The sequence below is a fragment of the Scatophagus argus genome, chromosome 20 (assembly GCF_020382885.2).
Source record: "Scatophagus argus isolate fScaArg1 chromosome 20, fScaArg1.pri, whole genome shotgun sequence".
In the NCBI taxonomy this organism is placed as follows: Eukaryota; Metazoa; Chordata; class Actinopteri; family Scatophagidae; genus Scatophagus; species Scatophagus argus.
The window spans coordinates 8,155,768-8,177,055 of record NC_058512.1 but is presented as its reverse complement, the minus strand read 5'-3'; the positions used below and the strand labels follow the sequence as shown (position 1 = coordinate 8,177,055).

The 21,288-nt window shown below is 41.5% G+C and overlaps 4 protein-coding genes across 5 annotated transcripts in view; 2 read left to right on the top strand and 2 right to left on the bottom strand.

Moving 5' to 3' along the window:
* Positions 1–1,869: 1,869 nt before the first annotated feature.
* On the bottom strand, positions 1,870–4,461 carry surf2 (surfeit 2). Its single transcript, XM_046375344.1, has 6 exons — positions 4,128–4,461; positions 3,765–3,916; positions 3,540–3,643; positions 2,646–2,831; positions 2,339–2,472; positions 1,870–2,234 (listed from the first exon to the last, which is right to left on the bottom strand). The coding sequence occupies exons 1-6, from the start codon at positions 4,200–4,202 to the stop codon at positions 2,145–2,147; spliced, it is 741 nt and encodes a 246-aa protein (XP_046231300.1). The 5' UTR covers positions 4,203–4,461; the 3' UTR covers positions 1,870–2,144.
* A 402-nt stretch (positions 4,462–4,863) lies between these two features.
* bbln (bublin coiled coil protein) lies at positions 4,864–6,702 on the top strand. The gene is made up of 2 exons (XM_046375345.1): positions 4,864–5,214; positions 5,575–6,702. Exons 1-2 carry the CDS (start codon positions 5,136–5,138, stop codon positions 5,814–5,816), a joined length of 321 nt encoding a protein of 106 aa, XP_046231301.1. The 5' UTR covers positions 4,864–5,135; the 3' UTR covers positions 5,817–6,702.
* Positions 6,549–14,731, bottom strand: ciz1a (cdkn1a interacting zinc finger protein 1a). Its single transcript, XM_046375343.1, has 16 exons — positions 14,580–14,731; positions 13,829–14,087; positions 13,032–13,159; positions 12,696–12,922; positions 11,829–11,937; positions 11,551–11,638; positions 11,369–11,466; positions 11,149–11,228; positions 10,731–10,937; positions 10,470–10,600; positions 10,189–10,282; positions 9,929–10,042; positions 9,667–9,816; positions 9,446–9,524; positions 9,206–9,327; positions 6,549–9,005 (listed from the first exon to the last, which is right to left on the bottom strand). Exons 2-16 carry the CDS (start codon positions 13,993–13,995, stop codon positions 8,472–8,474), a joined length of 2,328 nt encoding a protein of 775 aa, XP_046231299.1. The 5' UTR covers positions 13,996–14,087; positions 14,580–14,731; the 3' UTR covers positions 6,549–8,471.
* Positions 14,732–15,318: 587 nt separating this feature from the next.
* Positions 15,319–21,288, top strand: part of dnm1a (dynamin 1a) — a 50,308-nt gene continuing 44,338 nt past the window's right edge. Inside the window, exon 1 of one of the 2 annotated variants that reach the window (XM_046375721.1) lies at positions 15,319–15,795. In XM_046375721.1, the coding sequence (XP_046231677.1) occupies positions 15,635–15,795 (161 nt within the window). In that variant the 5' untranslated portion in view covers positions 15,319–15,634. The remainder of the gene's footprint in view (positions 15,796–21,288) is intronic. The other variant, XM_046375720.1, reaches the window with a different exon arrangement.

Here is a 21,288-nt window from a genome sequence, read left to right as displayed (position 1 = left end):
CATGGTTACAACTGGGACAGATGTGCGTTAGTTTTGTTTATGATGTCTTGTTTTTGACTGTTAACCATTTATATAAAAATAGAAACTTATACAACCATAGGCCAACTCTACAGAAAGTGAATTTCACACAATTAATTATAATCTGAACGCACCTTATTGAGTTAAAGTTAAATGAATGAATGAATGAAACGGCTGTCTTTACCACACAAATAGGAGCTGCACGACTCAAAATTGCTTCTGTGCTGGAAATTACAAATAATCACACTTTAATTTCTTTAACTAACGCAATTTTATAAAATCTTGTAGTGAAACAAAATCTAATAATTCATATAATCTGTACAAAAAGATGACATGGTGTAAGATGTCTTGATCAGGTGTTGAGGCTTTGCAAGTCCAGAAAAGCATCAGTTCTCCTTGCCATGAATTGTCTGAAGTGAATTGACTTGGAAAACCCTGCTCCCTCAAGTCCCTGAAATCTGGTAAATGTGAAGGCCACAGAATAAATTTCAAATTATTTTCATCCCTGGCAAACCATTCATGACCCACACTGTCCTGTGAAGCATTACCAACTCCTTCATTTGTCACCCATGACTACAAAGGTCAAATCACTCCATCAGTGTTTCAGCACTGTTGTTTCTTGCCTGATTACCTTCAGCAAACTATCGATGCTGGTTCTTATTTGCACACACCTCTGCGGCTTGGTTATGTGCTCCTGTGTTAACGACACCACACAACAGCAGGTCAGCCACGCCTTCTTTAAAAAGACACTGCAGAAGATTTTGGCTAAAAAAACATGCAAGACTCCTCTTGTCAACTCCATTTCTGTCTCCTTACTCCCCTGCCTCATCATCTTCACTTTTCCATTACTGCACGTGCTACCTCAAGAGACACCGTTTCAACCACTAATGTTTGTGGGATCTGGATGTCAATATGTGTGGCTGGCCCACAGAGCTGTTGGGTGTTCAGATATGTGGCTGCTGGCGGCCGAGAGGATCATGAACATATCTGCCATGAGAGCTCCATGAAAGGAAAATGGGTGGAGGTGTAAAGGGCCAGTGCTCACACATGGCTTGTTAACTGCCAAGACCACAGACTGTGAAACATGTCCACCCCCTGGTAGTTAAGAAGAAAAAAACATGGTATGTTCAAAAGCAGTGGTCCAATGAACACCAAGCCAGCTGTTTTTCTTAAATGCACAGCAACATGCGTGAACTAGCATTATGCAGGACGTTTTTCATAACAAGACCTATAATAAAACAGATGATGCTGATGACATACAAAAAAAAAAAAAACCTCAAAAAACAACTGCATTAAGCTGCAGTTGTATTTCAGAAGAGTAAATTACACATTAAATGACACAAGTAAATCAGCCAAAATTTGTTGCATTAAGGCCAGGCTGGAACACTTTCCCAGAAAGTGATAATAGCCTCTGCTTCAGTATTTTTTTTTTTTTTTTGCATGTATGCTGAAAATGTTTATTGAAGCACAGGAAGAACCACTATCTGCAGCATCAAAGAAAATCTGTTTGCCTGCTACATCAGCAACTCCATACCTGCTATAGCTGAGTAAGGTGGATATTTCATCAATACTTCAGCTGCTTTCTTATGAAGTCTTTTTTTTTTAGTCCTGTGTGAGAAATGTTTACACCTCCCCGCACATCAAACAGTACGAAAAAGTATGAAATATACTATGTAATAGTTATACAAAAAGTAGCTAAATCCCCTTAACAATTGGTGAAGTGCATTTGCAAATGGCACCTTTTTGTTAAATGATTTAGACTGATGTCCTGCAACAGCTGGTGTTTGTCAAAGTTTCCCCAACTACTTTTATAGGCAATGTTTGGTTAAGGAAATAAAAAGACAGACAATGTTTGCAAATCCAAACCGAGTTGTATTTTATATTAGCCCTCTTGGTAGGAAACCAGAAAATACAACTTGTCCACCTTGCTGGGACTGTGCACATGACAAGCTGGGAAACAGACAACCTTTCAGATGCAGAAAATGAGAAAAACTGAGCAGATTTGTTCACTTTTGGAAATATCAGTCTGTCTCAGACACAGGAAGACTACTCTAAACTGGAAGTGCAGTGCTGCCCCCCTGAGAAATTAGCAGGTATAAAAATACTATACATATAGGTTTTGCATTTTACTTCCCACTCTGCACTTTTCCACGTCTCTTGCGCCCTGATTTCCAGTGGTTATTTCTGAATTTCTTTTGAAAACCACCACCTTGGACCTGGAAAATATAAACAATGACATTATTGACAACATTCAAAGAAAATTATGACTGCATCGCTGCCACAGAAAGAAAAAAAAAGTGTGATTCGGGTTTCTACAGACCTTCTTGCGTTTCTGCTGCACCTGCTTATCCACCTCCATTTCCTCATCTTCATCTGTTTGGAAGTCATCTTCCTCCTCATCCCCATCACCCTCCACACTTTCTTCTGCCAGGTTTTTTAAAGTGAATAAGGAGGCTGTGGAAACATATGACACAAGTGTTACAAGAAAGGCAAACTGCAATCCTATAAGCCATTCTTGTGGTAGACAGAGTGCTTGTAAAACAGTGCAGTCACTGGGTTCTTGGACCACCATTTGGACATAAGAACCATAATACAAGAGGACAAAGACGGTCACGGTGTGAACTGACGAGGGTAGAGGTCACTCATGCTGTCCTCTGAGTCGCTGTGATCCTCATCGCTGCATGAAGGTTCCCACAAGCTGTTCCTGTGTTTCGAGGCCTTCCCCTCGTTAACTTCTTCTCCGGTGTCTCTGGGCTTTTTCTGTGTGAGTCTGGCTGGAGTGAATTCAATCCCCTTCTGCACACACTCTTCATCTAGAACAGGAGTGAGACAGTCACGTCAGTAACCAAGCTGGCTGTCCATCAACTCATATCTGGGTGTATTTTTATTTTTTTTCGCCCCTTTTCAGCTTTCAAACCAAGATTTTGTTTCATAGTTTCTAAGAAGAATGTGCGGGTAGATGTGAAATGAATACTGGCAACACTGACGGAACAACTGTAAAGAGATGTGACCTTTAAGATTCAGTTTTGAATGCGCCAATGCCATGGCACCACAGTGAGGCATGTAAAAGGTTAAACAACATTATCAAAGAGTTTTGAAGGGTCAAAGTACAATAGCAATACTGATAAGAGCTGAATCAAAACTGCAGTGTAATGGATGCTGAAGTCCATCTGTATGAACTCAAAGCTTTATCTGAATAGTGTAACTAGGTAACAGCCAGGTGATGTGGGGATGGTAGTTAGTGCTTAATACTAATAAATAAATAACATGATAAATGAAATGTTATAAATTCGGCATGTTTGTGAACACACCCAAGGAAAAGATATGAAAATACGCTAAAAAATGTTGGCCATACAGATTTAAGAAAGTGATGCCACAGAAATATTATATCATCAACAGCTAAATCAGATTGACTTTGATTTCCTTCCTGAATGAACAGTGTGACTTAAATTGTATAACATCACCACTGGTAAATAAAAAAAACAGCATAATATAGCCACCAGTAAAAAAAATGCACTGACATTTGCAGAGGGCTTTCTTGAAGCGTTTCCCGTTAACATGTCTCAGGACGTGATGCGGCTGCCGGTTGAGGTGCCTGAGGGTCAGCTTACAGAAGAGCTGATTACTACAAAACAGACAGGAGGCATCGGGCAACACAAAGTGCAGATTAGCTTCAATCATGCTGTCCATGTCCGAGTAACAGCTGAGAAACGTGTTCGTGCTTAGTGAATTAAGAGTCTCCTTACGGTTGTTTCGTGCTGGGCACAACGTGTGGTTCGTACTGGCTGTAGTTAAAGTCTGCTGCAGCACTCAGTTTCTCGTATTTCTTCCCCTGAGTGAACTTCTGTATCTCCGCCAGGTTGCACGGAAACTCATGGCCATTCAGAGTGCATTTGATCTGAAAACAACAAGTCATTTAGTGATGCTACTCATGTAATTTAGCTTAGCTTGGTGAGGCAATAACACCTGGTAAATACTGACAGGTTTTTCAGTCTTTGCCAACACATCCAGACATAACAAACTAGAAGGCTCACAGCAGAGATTAGCAATACGACTAGCATCACATTGTACAGTGTGTTTGGGTTCTGCGGTGTAAACTGCTCGCTAACCTTTTTGCTATCCGTAAGCTGAAGAAAGGGGTGGTTAAGGAGAAAAGCTCTGAGGTCCGCGTGTAATTCGTCCATAGTTTATAAACACCTCAAAATAGATGTTCCAAATTGTCGATTAGGCCACCCCCTTGTAGGAAATGACTACACGTGGGTTGATTGCATCCACTTTGCTGCATGATATTTTGGCGCCATCCACTGGCCAAAGTAAGGAAAGTCAAAGACGAAAGGATAAAGCTTTCAGCCAGCAGCACGGTTTTTAATCAAACACGACCCTTGACCCGTCGACGTATTTTAGATATGTACCATGTTCAAGTGACCACACTTTTTTCTTTTTCTGCCACAGTACAAATATAAAAAAAATAATTGGCTTAAGTCAAATGCAAGCAGCTTGACCAGTCAGCTGACTCAGAGCACCTGACAGCTCGGAATCAGTGAGGCGGAAAATGAAAGAGGCATCACCCTGTTCGTATATTCAAAAACCATAAAAGTAATCGACAAATGAGACATGAGGATAGCAAAGAAATTTCAAATAAAAGATTTGGACCGTTCCCCAAAACAGGCACTAGTGATAGTACCGTAAAAACGCTTTACAAACGTTCAGTGTTGTACGACTGAAGATATTTTCACTCAACTATCCAGTCGGTTATTTTTACAGAGTGAGTGCTCTGACTTGGTACTAAAGCAAGCTTTGCTCTAAACGTAAAAAAAACACGCCTCCATTTCCCCCATAATGCATCGGGGCAGTAAACAAATAACTGACGTCTACCTATGACAGAAGACGTTAGCTAGCTAACTAGCCCCGAAGATTTCCGTCCATGGAGTTTTACTCCTCGAAAATTAACATCATAAAGTTGAAGTAGACATTTGACTGTGCGCTTGTTAATTTAGCTTAATTTGAGCTGTTCCTCATTAGTCAGCTTATGCTAATCAGCTGGCAAACTAGCTAGCTTAACAGTATTAAAATAGCGAAAGGTAGTCTAAGTATTTTGAATAGTGAATATTTAAATAATGTCTGGACCAAACGGAGATCCAAACATCTCGACTGATGATGGCATCATCAACGACGACGATGATTTCGGTGATGGAGGTAATGAGCTAACGTGTCCCGTCATTGTCATCGAAGCAGTAATGCTACATTTGAGCATTAGATCTCAGATTAATGTCAGCGAGTTAGCTAGTTCGTGGGGTTTCCGATGGACGTGTTAGACCCAAACGGGTCTGTTTTAATGCTAGACCTCTGTCATAGTAATCACATTTCATATATACTCGCATAGAATCCTCAAATTAAGATGGCAGGGTTAGAACGGTACTGAACATTTATTGTTTCTGAAATTTCTCCTAAAAATGACATCTTTTATGTCCAAGACCAGATACTTTTTACTCTGTGATTAGAAGTTCTTTGCTCTGCCTGATAGAAAGGACTAATCTCTCTGCTGCATATCCACAGAGTATGAAGCCATCAACTCCATGCTAGATCAGATCAACTCCTATCTTGATGACCTGGAGGAGCGGAATGATTTACTTAACGGCAAACTGCATGACCTAATGGAATCAAACAGGCAAGCCCGGTTGGAGTTCAGGGCCCAACTGCTCGGCCCTGCGACCCAGGAGGAGAATTGTCCTGCGGAGGGGGACGACTCCTCACCCAGTAATGAAGACCTGAACGAGGACAGCGAGGCTGGCAAATGAGTGACATGAGAGGGTTGAGTTCAGCAGAATGCAAGGATAAAAATATTTATGACTGACTAAAATCCCAACCTCTTGCTGCCTGGACTAGTGACCCTTGATCTGCATCGTCCATGCTCGTCTGATCCTCCTGTGAACTTACACGTCCACCTGTAGATGTGTGTACAGCAGTGATATTTTGCTTCTTTCACTGAATCCAGTGTAATAGTTCTGCTTTGTTGAGCTGTGGTGAGCTGTTTGGTTCTTGAGCAGACTGAAGAACTGATCTGGTATAGTTACAGTGAAATCTAAGTCACCTTTGTTGTTGTTCAGGTCCAAGTGGGAGATCATGAGAAAAAATTCAAAAGCTTTTAATGCTTAGGTTTTCCCACATTTCTCTCATAAAAATCTAATGTGCTGATATCTGTGGCGACCTAACCCATGTCGAATACTCTCCATGATCTCTCTCATAGCCCAACAGGGGTCATAATCGAACTTAAGTGTAGCGTGTTGATTCATGTAGTGTGGACATTCAGCTTTGTAACAGCCGTACTGTTTTGGTTACAGCTTGTGTCATCCCAAGGAGGAAATATGCAACATTCCAGATGTCTACTGGTGTATTATGTTTGATCCGAAGCATGACTGTAAATCCACACTGCTGATTTTCCTCAACTTGTTCAACGACAAGTGATGTGGCCTGGAAAGTGTTGGTATATGTTAAGTGCTGTTAAAAGTAAAAATCAAGTTGACAAAGCGTGGGAATCATCAAACGTTTTAATATAAATTAAAATGACCCCGAAACAGGAAACAAACATCCAAAAATACATTAAACTTCCAGCAGTTAGAAAACATCACCTGGTTGTTCATCTCAATTTGTCAGTAGCTGAATAAAAATACAATAAGAAACCTACAGCTTTGTTTGAAATTATATTCTACATGTCCTTTTTTACTTCTGTTTCAGATCGAAAAAGCAGTTTTGATCATGTCTTTTTCCTTCAGACAGAACTTAATGCGATAACTCATCACGTGACAGTCACCACAGCGAGTGACTACAAGAGTTGCTACATGTCAGTTTTTTGTGGTTTAAAATATCCTTCTCTAACACGGAGGATGAAATGTTTCCACAGCACCACATTAGTCACGATGAACCTGCCTTGTGACTGAAATGCTGAAACCAAACATCTAATCTGCTCAAAATCAAGAGCTTTTGCAAGGATAATTTGCTACATGAAATACCTACGGACACTTCATACGGGTTTTCTCTTCAGATCAGAGCTAAAAGTCTTGATTTGTGGGCAGCATTTACCCGCCATGACTGACAAGCTTTCAATAAATAAGCAAAATGCAGACATAGTGCAGGTTTTTGTGAATATGAGTCTTAGGGGAGTCAGGGACAGCTCACAATATGAATTGAATTTCTGGTTTTCAGTAGAAACATCTTTGTTTCTAGTGACAATGTTGGCTGCTGTAGATTTTAACTTTAGAGCTTCTCTAACATCTAAAAACACAGAGGTTTCTTTTTCCATAAGACTGTGTGCTGATGAAAAAGGGTTTTTAGACACTACTAAACTATTTCATTACTAGATTGTGCAGGGATTTTTTTAAAAAACTCACATATAAAAACAGAACATGTTTCAGTGAGAAGGCCACAGGAACTGGCAACTTTTTCATAACATCAACCAAACCCAAAATGTAAAAAAGAAAGAAAAAAAAGCCCTGAACAAAGCCATGATGATCAGTTTTCAAGATTCAGCATTTCTCAACACTCAGGCCAAAGTACCATTTTAACACTTCTTTAAACAAAACTTGTCACCTGCTCAAACACTTATTTTGGTTACATTCTACATTTCAGGTCGCTAAAAGCGTGTGCTACGTGTTAACAATCATTCATCACAGCTAGCTAGAGAATTAGCAAAAGCCGACAATCACCCCTCATCAACTTCCAGATCCTTTCAAGCAGCGGGGTGGGAAATAAACTTGTTGAGCCATCTTCATAGAATCAGTGGATGGAAAATCTACAATTCATTTGTTTCACTGATTCATTTTAAAAATCTGACTTTCAATTGTCAAAAAACCCTCAATATTTCTCTTTTCTCCTGTGTATTGTTAATTCATGTCTTACTACACTTTCAAATATTGTATATATTAAATTTACATTTATATTCTATGAATTTAAATCAATTTGTTCCATTTCCATTTTACTTGTGTACAATTTGTATTTGACGTAGTATACTGTTTTTGCATTTAGTATAGACATGAGCCTACAGAAATGCTAGAGGCTCTATGGGGTTGTACTTGACCACAGCAGTAGTCTGTTTACCTGTTTCCCCATCTTATTTTAGCATGTTTGCATGCTAAGAACTGCTAAAAAGCTGATGGGAGTTTATTTGTGTTGCAGTAATTTTGATTGTTTTAATCAACTGCTGAAGCTGCGGGTCAACCTACATGATGATACTTGGACATCCATTACTTATTCAGCCTGTATTCAATAGCCGTTAATTTCCCACCCTGGGAGAACAAGTCACATAAGCAGTCATGTTTCACCACGATTTCCCATCATTCAATCTTCCAACATGGAGACCAGCAGGGCTTCTTGGTCTCACTTTCATGAAAGCGCCTCTTCACATAGTGACACATCTTGTCTTCAGGTTTCCCCTCTTTCCACAGGTCACCTCAGATTCAGCGTTTGTTTGTGGCCCTCGCTGATCTGCGTTTGGGTGCGGTTTTTGCCTTCCCTGTGTCACTCTTTTTCCCTGGGACAGCAGGAGCTTCCTTCTCCACCTCCTCCTCATTAACACCCTCAGCAGCTGCTGGTTCTGAGTCTGGCCCCTCTCTGCTGCCAGCAGGCAGCTCAGCAGGGCTCTCCTGAACTATCAAGTCCTGGGATGTGATCTCCTCCTCCTTGTTGATGAGGTCTTGGTCTGTACTGCCAGTGTTGGTTGCTGAGGTGGTAGTTAAGTTCTGTGAGGTTGGGTCAGGTTCTGCTTGTTCCTCCTGTTGCTGGTTTTCTGTCTGCACACTCAGCTGGGTGAGCGTGATGATAGGCTGCACGGAGTTTATGTTAGTCACTAAACCAATGTCATCAGAGTGGGGATTTTCATCTGAACAGTCTGTGGTGGTTTCTGTTACAGGCCGGAAGCTGCCTGCAGCATGGAGAGATTCTCTGGAAGATGCAACAGTTTCATCCTTTTGACTCAGCAACTCTCTGTGCCTCTGAGAAGAGAAAGCATAAAAACACTGCAAACATTGAAAACGTGTGGAAATTCCCACCAACAGCTTTTGCATGCTTGAACTGAGGCTGGTGTTACACAACGAATAAAACAAATTACACATATCTTTTACATACATCAAAGTGATGACCAACACAGTTATCTAACCGCCCAAACAGATCAATGAAGTCATCAAAAACCAACCTTGAGCTTCTCAAAGTGCTTCAGTGATTTGCAGTGTGTGTGTAGGGCAGATGATTCAAAGTGGTAAAACTTGCTGCACAGTCTGCAGATGAAACCTGCTACTGGAACAAAAAAACTGGACCCTGCAGTAAAAGAAATCCAGGATAAATCTATTACAAAGTAATACCGAATCTTATTAGGTAATGTAGAACATGCAGGGAAAGAAGAAACTGAATGATGAATCAGGAGCAGTTGTCTCACCGTAGACTGTGTCGGGATCATACTGCTCATCGCTGGCCATGTCCTTTAGAGTCACTTCTTTAACAGAGGACCAGCCATCCTGTACCAAGTTACCAGACACAGTAAACAATTAAAGTTCACAAATGCACCAGCAATGAGTTACTAATAGTGTTATTTCAGAGCTTATTTTCAAAGCTGTGGTGAAAAAGGAGGGAAGTACTGACAAATTATATGCTAATCACCTGGTTCTCAGAGCAAGCTAGGTCACCTTCACTCCTCTGTCTTCCCTCTCCCTCCTCCACTTCACTGTCCTCCACTTCTTCCAAAGAAAAGCCATCAGCGTCCATGGCAGTCAGCTTTCCCAAGGCCTCATAGCCCTCTTTTTCATGGAGCTGGTGAACAGCAGCAAGCATGGATATTTCATTTTGTTTTAATTTATGGAAAAACACTTGCAGTTATTGCTGTTGTGTAAGCGTTCTATAACCAGATAATAAACACAGATACCTTCTCCAACGCCTGCCTGTGCTCCAGGGACTGTAAGTGCTCCACAAAAATCTGGGAGGTTCTGAAGTGTTTCTTGCAGACTGTGCAGGAGGAGATGGCTGTTCTACTGGCAAGCTGAGGAGAGAAGGACGGACCCAAGATCATTATGATTACCATCAGCATACCAAAGCAACCTGAAAAGCAGTTCCAAACCATTTTAAAATATTTAACATTTTTCAAGCATTTACGGCATGTAAATGTGTATGTAAGCAGCTGAATACTTTGTGCTCCTCTGTGTGACGGTGGTCCATGATGCTGCTGGTGAAGTGGGTGTGACAGGTGGCACACCAATGCTTCAAGTCTTCTTTCTTTTCTCTGCAGAGGTGATTATTATTATAAGACTCATTAGGATCATTTATTCTTTTTTTCCCTTTTTTTTTTTAAAAACACAAACAAAACATCTCTTATATTAAATTCAAAATTCTGGCCCTAAAAAATTAAATTGAAATGATAAGAGATTAAAGTAAAACGCCAAATGCATGCATGTGCTCTTTAAACTGACCCATCTTTGTTTGCTCCCTGCAGAGACTCCTGAACTCGTGGCAGCAGGGTGACGAGACATGCATTGCTCATGTGTTGGATCTCCATCATCCTCTGCTGGTGGGAAACGCTATTCATATGACTCCTGAAGTTCTGCAAAAAAAAAAAACCCAGCACACACACACAGGTGATAAAATCAAAAAGATAGAAAAGAATGGTTAAAGGAAATCCCAATGTTTTCTACTAAAGCACCCGTGTGTTGATGAGTGTTTATTCAACCCACATGCTGGTTGTGGCAGGTAATGCTGCAGAGGTAGCAGTAGAACTTGTTGGCACCCTCTGCTACACCTTCCTCTCCTTCCTCTTGGTTGTCTAGTGAAGCCAAAGGGGCATCTTTGTCCTGTGACATCTCCTCAAGGGGTAAATTAACCTGCTGGTCATCTTCACTCAGTCTGCCAGATGGGGACGGGGCCGACAAACGGCTGCGTGCCTGCAGAGAGGCCGCAAACCAGATCTAAACTCAGTGTTGTGCATTTATTCAGCTGTGTTATGACAAATATGTGCCCCACACAGGAAGCTGACAAATACTGATAATCAGGTTTCAGCATAGTTATCTTTAGTCATGTTAAAAATCATCTATCATTTAGCGGTTACATTATTTTGCCTCTGAGCTGACCATCCCAAATAAAGGCTCCACTTACATCAGCAGCTCTGCCCTCCTCTGAACCCTCAACAGCGTCCGATGCCCCTGTGGAGCCTCCTTCCTCCAGAATAATGGAGTCTATGAAAAGATTAGAGGCCAAACGAAACAAACACAGTTTTCACTTCAATGTGCCTAAACTAAATCACATTTAATTAAATTAGTGCTTAATATGTGAAGTATCTGAAACCACTACTGCTCTGTGTCTCTGGTGGTTTTACCTTCAGGCTGGCTGTCACACTCTGAAGAAAGAACCTCACCATCTGTATCTGCCATGGTGACACTCTCAACAACACACTGTTCTTTGAGCTCCTCTGACCTAAGCGAAACATAACCAGAGTCAAAGAAGGAAAAGAGTGCAAAGGATCCTAACTACATTCATAGCAATAAATGTTTTCCCTACAACTCTGTCCTCTGCTTCTTAAGAACGGGTTCGTCAAGTTGGTCGTCAGAGGGCTGTGTGGGTCCATCCACTCCTCCCACGGCACCATCTGTTGGTAGATAAAAGGCAAATCCAAAATTGGAGACAAAGAAAGACACACATTTCAGAACTGATTTTCTCCAAGTAGTCTCAAACACATGTGACAGTCACATAGGACCTTCAGCATGTGCTCTATACTGTATCAAGCCCCCACTTTAAACAACCCGTATGTTTCAGTGCTGATTGGATTGCTGCTCTACCTGCTTCTATCTTGTCATTGGTACTGCTAGCTGCTGGTTGGCCGTCTGTGCTCCCTGATGCCATCTGCTCGCTGTCCCTCTTCCTGTCTGGCTGGCGAGCTGCAGCTTCCTACACAAAGAGAAAAGGATTACAAATGTATTAAAGAGGCATGTTTATTTTAATAAGCATTAGCGCAGGAATAAACTGACAAAGTTATACATCCAAGGCACAAATCTTTTTTTGCATATATGAAGACCTGATTATTAAGTTTGTAACAATGCTGGGCTTATATTCAAATATTTTATTTAATCATTCATTATCATTATTTCTTTCATCTGCTGTTCACTTTGATGCTTAGCCTACAAATTGTCAGAACAAAGTGAAAAAATAAATATCAATATCAATAACTGGGAAAATTTGTAAATTCACTTTTAAGAAGCTGTAACAAATTAATGCTTCGTATATTTCGTTAAAAATTACTTCAATGATAAATCAATTCTGAAAATTGCTTTCCTTATTTTTTTTTTTTTTTGTCCACCATCTCTCTGATTTATCAAGTATATATCAACTCTATAATCAAACATTGTGTTTATGGTCAAAGCCACCAAACTCAATTTTTAGGTAAAAAAAAAACCTCAGAAACACAAAGAGTCATGTTATTGTCTTTGGGTGGTCTGTTCTGTGAGCTGCAAACTTAACTTGTGATATGATGCTTCTGCTAGTTGCTACTGTATTGAGCACAATTGATTTCATCTGAGTGGGTTATAGTCTCTGGCTGAGTGAAACATTCATACATTTGTCGATGATGGTACATTATTATAGTGTATCTGCTGGGCTGAAAACCTGCACACTGATTATAGTCATTATAACGGTGCTGTTGTAATTACTGTGGTAGTGATGGAGGATAGGGAGGAGGAGGAAGCACAAGAAGAGACTGTGGTGGTGTTATTGTAGAAGCGAGTATGCGGGTGGAAAGGTCGAGCAGCTGGGAAACCCATGATGGGGGACTTGATGGCCACGCCCATGGGAACTGGTCCGAGCAGAGACGACCTTGTTGAAGCTGTGAAGAACTGACGGAACTGCTGTCCACCCATCCCAAAGTTCCGCATGTTACCTGGATGAAAGGAAAAATGCACATTTTGAAAATTCTTCTTCCCTTTATATATCTGGATCACTTATGCTTTTCCAGGTGTTGTTATTTTCACACATAACCCAAACTGTACCCTGCATCTGCTGCATCAGCAGGGCCCCCTGCAGCATAGGATTGGGAGCGATGATGGTAGTCTGAGTTGCCTGGCACAGGTTGACCATCCTGGGAGGAGGGGCCGTCTGGGGAGGAACAGGAATGGCTCTGGGCAACAAAGAAACAAGAGAAAATTAACATGCAACATTTCCTTTTTTTTCAAAAGACATAACATTATGGAAACCCAAAGCATAGTTTTTGTTTTACTAGTACTGGTAAAACTTTAATCAAACTTTGATTTGGCTGGTGTCCATTGCCAGGAGAAAAGAACAGAGGTGATATGATCATACTTTTAGGTCCACTAATCTTTAAACAGTGTATTATATAATCCACAGTTAGTCAACAGTAGCTCTGGGCATGGCAACAGTCCAACTTTTAATACACACATTCAACACTGTTGGATAAGCATGATTCAGAAAGACACAGTACTTTTGGTTGGAGTTAAAACTTCTCTTTGGTCACAATACAAACAAACTTTCTATAGGGTATGTCACTGGTGCCAGATTAGGACAGAGAGAAACATTACTGTATAGCTGCAGGATGCAGGTCAGAGGTTTTTACTTTAATAAAATCATCAACAGCAGTTGACTAACGCACAGCCAAGTTGTACAATTATGCTGTTTAAATGAAAAATAACTGTACACCTCCACATTTTCAGCCATGCCAGACTCCTACAGTCTAGCATGTATTATTTCCAGCTCAGCTACCGCCAGCCACACATACAGTATCTCATCCGAAGGGCCTTCCTAATCCCCGGTTTCGAGTTGACGAGCTTACCGCGGTGTCTGGTGGTGGTGATGGGCGACATGATGCCCCGGAGGCGGCTGCGGCGGAGGAGGAGGCGGAGGCTGCTGCTGGAAAAGTTGTTGCAGCTGCCGCAGGTGCTGGTGAAATTGCTGCTGCTGCTGCTGTTGTTGTTGCTGATGGATGTGTGGGTTGAACATTACGGGCTTTAATTTCCTCCGTGAGGCTGTGAGTTGAGAGACCAGCAGCTGAGAGGTGCCAATGTTTTGACAGTCCCTAAAATAAAAGCTCTCTGGATCGGAGAGGAGAAAAAGCTTGTGTGATTACGTGTCCAGTCTGTCGGAATAACACTCTTTTTGTAAAGACACATTCAATTACAGTGCGCACCTCCTGAGACAACAACAGGTAGCTCTCATGTTTCGCGATGACAACTAGCTAGTGTTAGCAAGTTGGCTAACCATAATTTACCTTTCAGAGTATTTAGTTTATTTTAACTTCTTCTCTCTGTTAGTCAACTTTATGAAGAGAACAGCGTGTTTTTTTCTGGAAGGCAACGGCACATTATCCAGAAAAAAAACACAAAGTAAAAATCCTGAATCAATAAATGAGCAAGCTACACCTGCCATGACATGAACGAAGCTACATTAGCCACCATTCAGTTACTGAGCCCAACAAGTTAGCTTTAGCATAGCTCTGAAGTAGCTAGCCAAGTCACAGACAAACCAGCCGCGCCTCTTTGCGTACTTTCTACATTTTGCCTTCCTACGACTTACTCAAGACTTACCTGAAAGAGGAATGCAGCGATGATTATCCAACTAAAATCATAGCACAGAGTTAAATTCCTGCTCTCAACCCCGGCACAGAAACCCAAACAACCTCCACAGGGTAGAGAAATGAATGTACCCTGTCGCCCTCTGCTGGTTGTCTAGAGAACTGAACATGTTTCATGCCTGCATAATAAATAAGAGTTTTTGAAAATGTAGTGCGTTTATTTAAAGCTGTCATTGTAATACTAACCTACAGTGAATGTTGGATGCTAACATAGAAATTAATACACGCTTAAACAAACACTTCACAACAATACGACTGCTTTGAGGGCTACGTACGAACATTATATACAATATATATTCTCTCATACACATGTTACGTGTCATTATACCTATTTAGTAGACATAATGTATGTATACATATTTTTTTTAAAATTTATCTTGATATTTAACCCATCAAGAACAGGAGTGCTGGATGAAAAATCCCAAGTACCATTAGTTTACCCTTGAGGTCCACAAATACAACGCAGTGGCAAATTTATCCAGAAGCTTCCAACAAATGTCAGTCAGGCCCAGTGTGTTTTACCATCAAGTGTACATTTTAAAAACAAAAGCTCCCCGGCCTGCAGACTCAGCACCGTGGACAGCACCAAACTGTGTGTTTTGGCGTTGCCTTTAGAAAAAGAATGCCTAATCTACACATTTCCTAAATGCACTGAAAACAGCACAATTTGATAGGCGACACAGAGTCACCACCGAGCGGTGTGAGCGCAGAACTGCAGGGATCTATCCTGAGAAAACACAAGAGATCATCCTCATCCCCCTCCTGCGGTGCTTGGTGGAGAGGAGTGTACATGTTCAGTGCTGGAGAGAGTCCTCACCGAGGTGATCTGACACACCGAGGAGGAGCTGCAGTCAATGAGGGAGCAAACCGACAAGTGAAGCAGTGTGTGTGTGTGTGTGCAGTCCAAAACACCCTCTAAACGCGAGGGTGGCGAGGAGAGAGCAAAATAAGAGATAAATCCCTCCCTGCTCTGACAAGGAAGATAAGATCGCCTGGTGCATCGCAAAGATGGGGAACCGGGGAATGGAGGATTTGATTCCTTTGGTGAACCGCATGCAGGATGCCTTCTCCGCCATCGGTCAAAACGCAAACCTCGACCTGCCCCAGATCGCCGTGGTGGGCGGCCAGAGCGCCGGGAAGAGCTCGGTGCTGGAGAACTTCGTCGGGAAGTAAGTAGCTTTTCCAGGCTGCAGTGCATGTTGGTGCGGCCCGGTGCATCACACAAGCGACCGCAGTCGCTTTCATCTTCCACTTTTCTCATCCCAGTCCCCATCCCCCTTTATCATGCGGGTTTTAAATCCGCCACACGGGCTTCACTGACACTTCGTGAGTGTAACTGAAAGGTCCGAGTGGTTGCACATTTCACCAGTTGTGTCTTCCCTCTTCTTCCATGAACACGACACCAAGGCAGAGGAGATTATTTTGTTAGGCCTATATAAATCCCTAGTGAGGTTTATCTGTCAGCTGCTGCATGATGTATTCACGGAACCAAAACAGTCCATTTAAATCATATGACTTTAGTATGACAAACTACCTTTGGTTGTGAGTGTTTAAAAAAAAAAAAAGAAGACACAAGCTTGTACATGTTTATCAATATGAATCCTGTGACATCTGTCACAGAGGCAGGCTCAGCGTGGATGCTGACTTCCTGTATGGCAGATACAGTTACAGACAGCTCGGTGGATGTGTTGTTGTTCCTGTAGCAGGAATTGTCCTCAGGCTTTTAAATAATGACCAGGCAACGGTTGCACAATGTGTGCCTGGGGAGGTTTCAGTCTTGCAAACATGCACACTTTCGTGTCTGTCAGAGCTGATGATGATACAAGGGTACAAGGGGAACAGATCTGAGCTGTTATGCTGCAGCATGACCTTGTGTAGAGAGAGAGAGAGAGAGAGAGAGAGAGAGAGAGAGAGAGAGAGAGAGAGAGAGTCCACCTGAGCTTTGAGCCCCACAAGCTCAGCTCATCCATCTGTCTGCAAGTGCTTATGCTGTAAAGTGAAGCTTACTGCATGCAGGCGACAACACGGGTGTCACTAGCTAACCGTTGGTCAGCCAGGCCCGCTTGTATTTCACCTGATCTGAAAGCTTTTTTTGTGTGTGTGTGTGTGTGTGTGTGTGTGTGGTTTCATGGACTTCAGTGCCTGATTCTGCAGCATTTCTTGCTTAAGCAAGGTCAGATTGTATGCACACTGTGGCTTCAAGCCAGCTCACACCCTCACACTGCACCGGACAGACAGGGATCCATCTGTGCAGCAGCTGATTTGAGACCGATTCATTACTCTGTGGTACATCTAATGAGACGTGAACGCACCTACCCATTGTTATCTCTTTGGCCTGACACTTTCAGTCTCCGTTCTTATCTCTGTTTGGCAGCGGAATAGATCACCACATGGTCAGAGTGCTAATAACCATTTTAACAGGTAGCAGGTGAGGCATGTGAACTGTTTGTATATGAGGATAATCTACACATGAAGCCTCTTGTGACAGGCTAAAAGTGGTGGTGCACCTTCAGTGTCATTTAGGGGATTTAAAAGAGTAATAAACTGATTTAATGAACAGTTTACAAAAAAATTATTTCCATGCATTCATCCTCTTTGTCGAAACCCAGCACCTACATTTCCCACAATGCAACTCTGACAGTAGCCTGAAGAAATCATTCCCATGTTCCCCGGGGTCTCATGTTCCCTAGATTTATATGGAACATAATGGGAACATGACACAAGTTCCTGTGTTTCCAGGGACTTATGTTCCCCAGCATAAATTCTATGTTTATTTGACCCCATCACAAGTTAATTTATGTTAAAATTTTGAAATAGGGAACATAGGAACCTAGGAATTTAGGATTCTTGGGAACACAGGGCTCTGGGGACATAGGACCTTGGGAACATAGCATTGAGCAGCAAAAAGAAGCAGGGTATAAAGGTATAATAAGCTCACATCTTTCTAACTCCACACGCCTATATAGTTTTCTTTTTCAAATGTGTAATCTTCAACTCCAGTGGACTGTTTGGAGCCACACAAGGCTCTACAGAAGCCTGCAGCTGTCACTTCACTCTTAAGGCCTGTAAACAGACTTAAAGTCTTTATCAGCACCTGAATAATCTCCAATAAAGGATACTGACATTTCTAAAACAAACTACTGTTCTTACCATTGGTAGTCATTGTATGGTACTTTATTTTTTTATGTATCACTTCAGCAAAGAATTTCCCGATTTCAAAAAGAGTGTTTTGACAGTATCTTAAAACTACTTTGGTCACTTGTTACAGCTCCTTTTGGGAGGCGTTGGACTTACTTCTGTTGGCTAAAATCACACATTTTTTTTAATAATTAGTTTTTTTAGTTAGTTTTTACTTAGATTTACAGTCTCTTCACACTCATTAGGAGGCTGTGCTCACTCAGCAGTACTCAGAGAAACAGCTTGTCCCTGATTAGCCGCCTTACCTGAGGGACCAGTGGTTGAGATGATCATTACAGCAGGCAAAAATGGAAAAAAAATAAATGTTGATACCAGGAAGTGTTGGAGCCAGCCTTTAATTAAGATGCCAAATGACTGACTTGTGTGTGTGTGTCAGTATAAGCTGCAGTCTTTGCCATACTGTTACAGTGAACAGATAGCAGAGCAGCAGCATCCTCTCATGCAGCATTTCACTGTGTAAATGTATGCACTCTGCTGGTCCAGCTGCAGTGACGTCGCTCAGGTCCTCCCCCCCCCCACCCACATCTCCCAACCCTCCCCAGTGGCCCATTGTGTTTGCCTTATCTAAAACCAACATGCACTTACAACTGTATTGTGTGCTTACATGTCACAACACTCCTTTTCTCCATCTCCACCCTCACTCTGTCGTATTCAGAAATTCATATTTCACTTTTTAATCCATTTCACATTTAATGGAAAGGTAATTGTTTCAGATTTTGGCAGTAATGTAGGAATGATTATTTGGCTCACACAGCTCTGCTGCTGGCTTTCTTCTCCCTCTGTTTGCTGTTAGCACAGACAATCAATAACAAAGTATTAAGACTGGCTGAGAGACATTTACAACAGTTATTTCTCAAGGCATATTAGCTGTTTAAAGCTTATTTGGGTTTACGTGTTTTCACTTTTGCCAACACATTTAAAGGAAGGTAAGAAAATGTGGACATTTTCTTATTTAAAGACTAGAAATGAGACTTTTAATAATCCAGAACCAAATTATGTGTCTAGTTGATATGGGATTTGGGCAAACACTTGAAAAGGAAGGAGTTGAAAGGAGTTTACTTTACATCTAGGTGCCGTAACTCTTGGTAGTTTTCCATGATACTTTTCTTCTCAGGTGCATTGGGTTTTTGATGCATGCCTGGCAGGCGTGACTCAGGGTCAAGGACTGCCAGCTCAGCTGTGCTAATGGCATGAGAGAACATTTGAGGACACCAATCAAATCAAAATCATCAAATCAAATCAAATGCTTTCATAATTTGTCCTTGTGGAGGTCTACTGATGTCTCACTTCTCTCTTTGTCACCTCAGTTCAATCTGGCCTTTCCAGCCTTTTCTGTCTCATTTCACGTTAAACTAACTGAACTGAACTGGTGCTTGTTGTTGTAAAATATAAAAGTGCTCAACTGTAAAGCAAAGGCAGAGAGGATAAATGAATGTAATAATATAAAAGAGGGACTCATAACATAAGAGACACATAAAGCATGTGATATATTATTTTGTTGTTGGAGTGGTAATATGTTTTGAGGGTCGCAACTAGGAATTAGTTTTACTTATTACTTAATCTAAAGATATTCAGTTTAAAATCATACAAAAGCAGCAAATCTTTAGGCTGAAAACAATGTGTAGTACTTTTTTGGGGTAACTGACTCCAATTAATCTTCTCTCAGAATTGCTGATTGATATATTGTTAATTGATTGACTGTTTCATATTTGTTGTGGCTGCATGCACAGGTCAGGCATCGCTCTGTGTCTTCTGGTCGATTCTCATTCCTGTCATTTGATAGTGAAAAAGGCATTTCACCGATGTGAATGAGAGCACGGCGCGTCTGTCACCCCGTTTGTATTTCGGTCTCCCATGAGTCTAATTAGCGCAGACAAAGCAGGGAGCTTTACTGGTCTCCGGTGCCCAATGAGTGCAGTGCCAGCTGGGTGAAGCCTTCTTACTTCGTCGTTCAGGTGGTGATTGGGATGTTCTGTCGCATGTTGAGATTTGACTCGATTCAATGTGGTTGTTACATGAGCCACATGTGTGACATTTTATCTCAAAAGGATGCAAAAAAAAAAAAGCATTGAAAGGTAAATATGCATGAAATTAACGGCTGCAGGAAAAAAGCTCAGAAAGTCAGCGGTAGATTCTTCAGTCTTCGATTAGGTTATCATTCGAAGATGTGTACTTTTACAACAAATATGAAAATGTGTCAGATGTGTCATTGATTTGAATGAGTGAGTAGAGGTTACACACACATACGGATCGTTTGCATTGCTTACAACAGCACGCAGCATATTTAGTACAGATAATGCTTATAAAAGCGTACTGTGTGTCCTTAGCGGCGTGTTTTTTGTGCAGAAACTGCTGTCAGCACCATGGACAGCTCTTCTAAAAAAAAACCCTGCAGATGCTAAACCAGCACTACAGCTGCTTCCCATAAAACACAACAGACATCTGAATATGCTGCACAGTGAGAATTTCTTCTCGTGTATAATATTCACATCATGTTAGACTAAAGGCTTCTTCAGTCCATGTTGGGATATGGAAACTGTAGTGTGAATTGGACTGGTCTAAGTCACTTGTGGCTGTGCGAGTTCATTAAAAACGGTCCTGGTCAGGCTTCTGAGGAGCATTTTTCTCTAAAGCTTATACTGAGGGATGAGGGGTTAATTGTAAAGCTTACAGTGGCTTGTAAAAAGTCACAAACTGTTTGATGTTTTCCCGGGATATTGCTGCTTGGCCGACTGACGCACTTTGGTATCGATGAAGACTGCTGGCACCGGCACAACCCGGGAACATAAAACTACAACACAGACATTTTTCTCTCACTGTTGCCATCACTAGTTCAACCCTCTACACAGAGATTAAGTTCATGATATACAGCTGGTTGCAGATATTACATAACACAGAGAAAGCTGGGGGCATTACGGCGAATAACAACGGCTCCGCTCATGTGGAAGACAAGGACGGTTAAGTGCTGGAGTGCAGTAGAAACAGAGTAGAAGAAGAAGAAGAGCTCTTTATTGACAGGATGATGCTGCAATAAGATAAAACTCTGAGCATAAAAATTAAATGCTGGTTTTCTGCTCCCATTGTTCAGCATTATTAGATTCCTGAGGGCACACTGACCCTTGTTGTCTGTTTTTCCAGTCCTAAATACAGCAGCAGTTCTTTCAAGGAAATTCTTCTACAATCTGCTTGAAAAATCATTCTGTGACATTATTTAATTGCTCATTAAATAGTTTACAGTCACTTAAGACAAATAAAAGTTGGCAGATCCTCACCACCAAGAAGCTTGCAGTAGGTAGTGATGCTTGAAAAATGACTCAACACAACTAAGATGAGTTTTAACTCAATAACATTCTGCTCTTATTTGTGTCAGTTTTTTAAAGTTGCTTCTCTTTTTGAATGAAATCTGTTTCAAAAAGTGGTGCGGAACTATCAAAATGGAAGAGGTGATGGACAGAGTGGATGGA

Bases quoted from the DNA above. Each gene is read 5' to 3' on its own strand.
- bbln (XM_046375345.1), top strand. From the start codon at position 5,136: ATGTCTGGACCAAACGGAGATCCAAACATCTCGACTGATGATGGCATC. The intron at 5,215-5,574 runs GTAATGAGCTAA...GCATATCCACAG, and splicing joins CGATGATTTCGGTGATGGAG to AGTATGAAGCCATCAACTCC.
- surf2 (XM_046375344.1), bottom strand. From the start codon at position 4,202: ATGGACGAATTACACGCGGACCTCAGAGCTTTTCTCCTTAACCACCCC. The intron at 3,644-3,764 runs GTAAGGAGACTC...TCTGTTTTGTAG, and splicing joins GTGCCCAGCACGAAACAACC to TAATCAGCTCTTCTGTAAGC. The intron at 2,235-2,338 runs GTCTGTAGAAAC...TATATTTTCCAG, and splicing joins TGCAGCAGAAACGCAAGAAG to GTCCAAGGTGGTGGTTTTCA.
- ciz1a (XM_046375343.1), bottom strand. From the start codon at position 13,995: ATGTTCAACCCACACATCCATCAGCAACAACAACAGCAGCAGCAGCAG. The intron at 11,229-11,368 runs GTAAAACCACCA...ATCTTTTCATAG, and splicing joins GTGTGACAGCCAGCCTGAAG to ACTCCATTATTCTGGAGGAA. The intron at 9,006-9,205 runs GTTGGTTTTTGA...TTCTCTTCTCAG, and splicing joins AGCACTTTGAGAAGCTCAAG to AGGCACAGAGAGTTGCTGAG.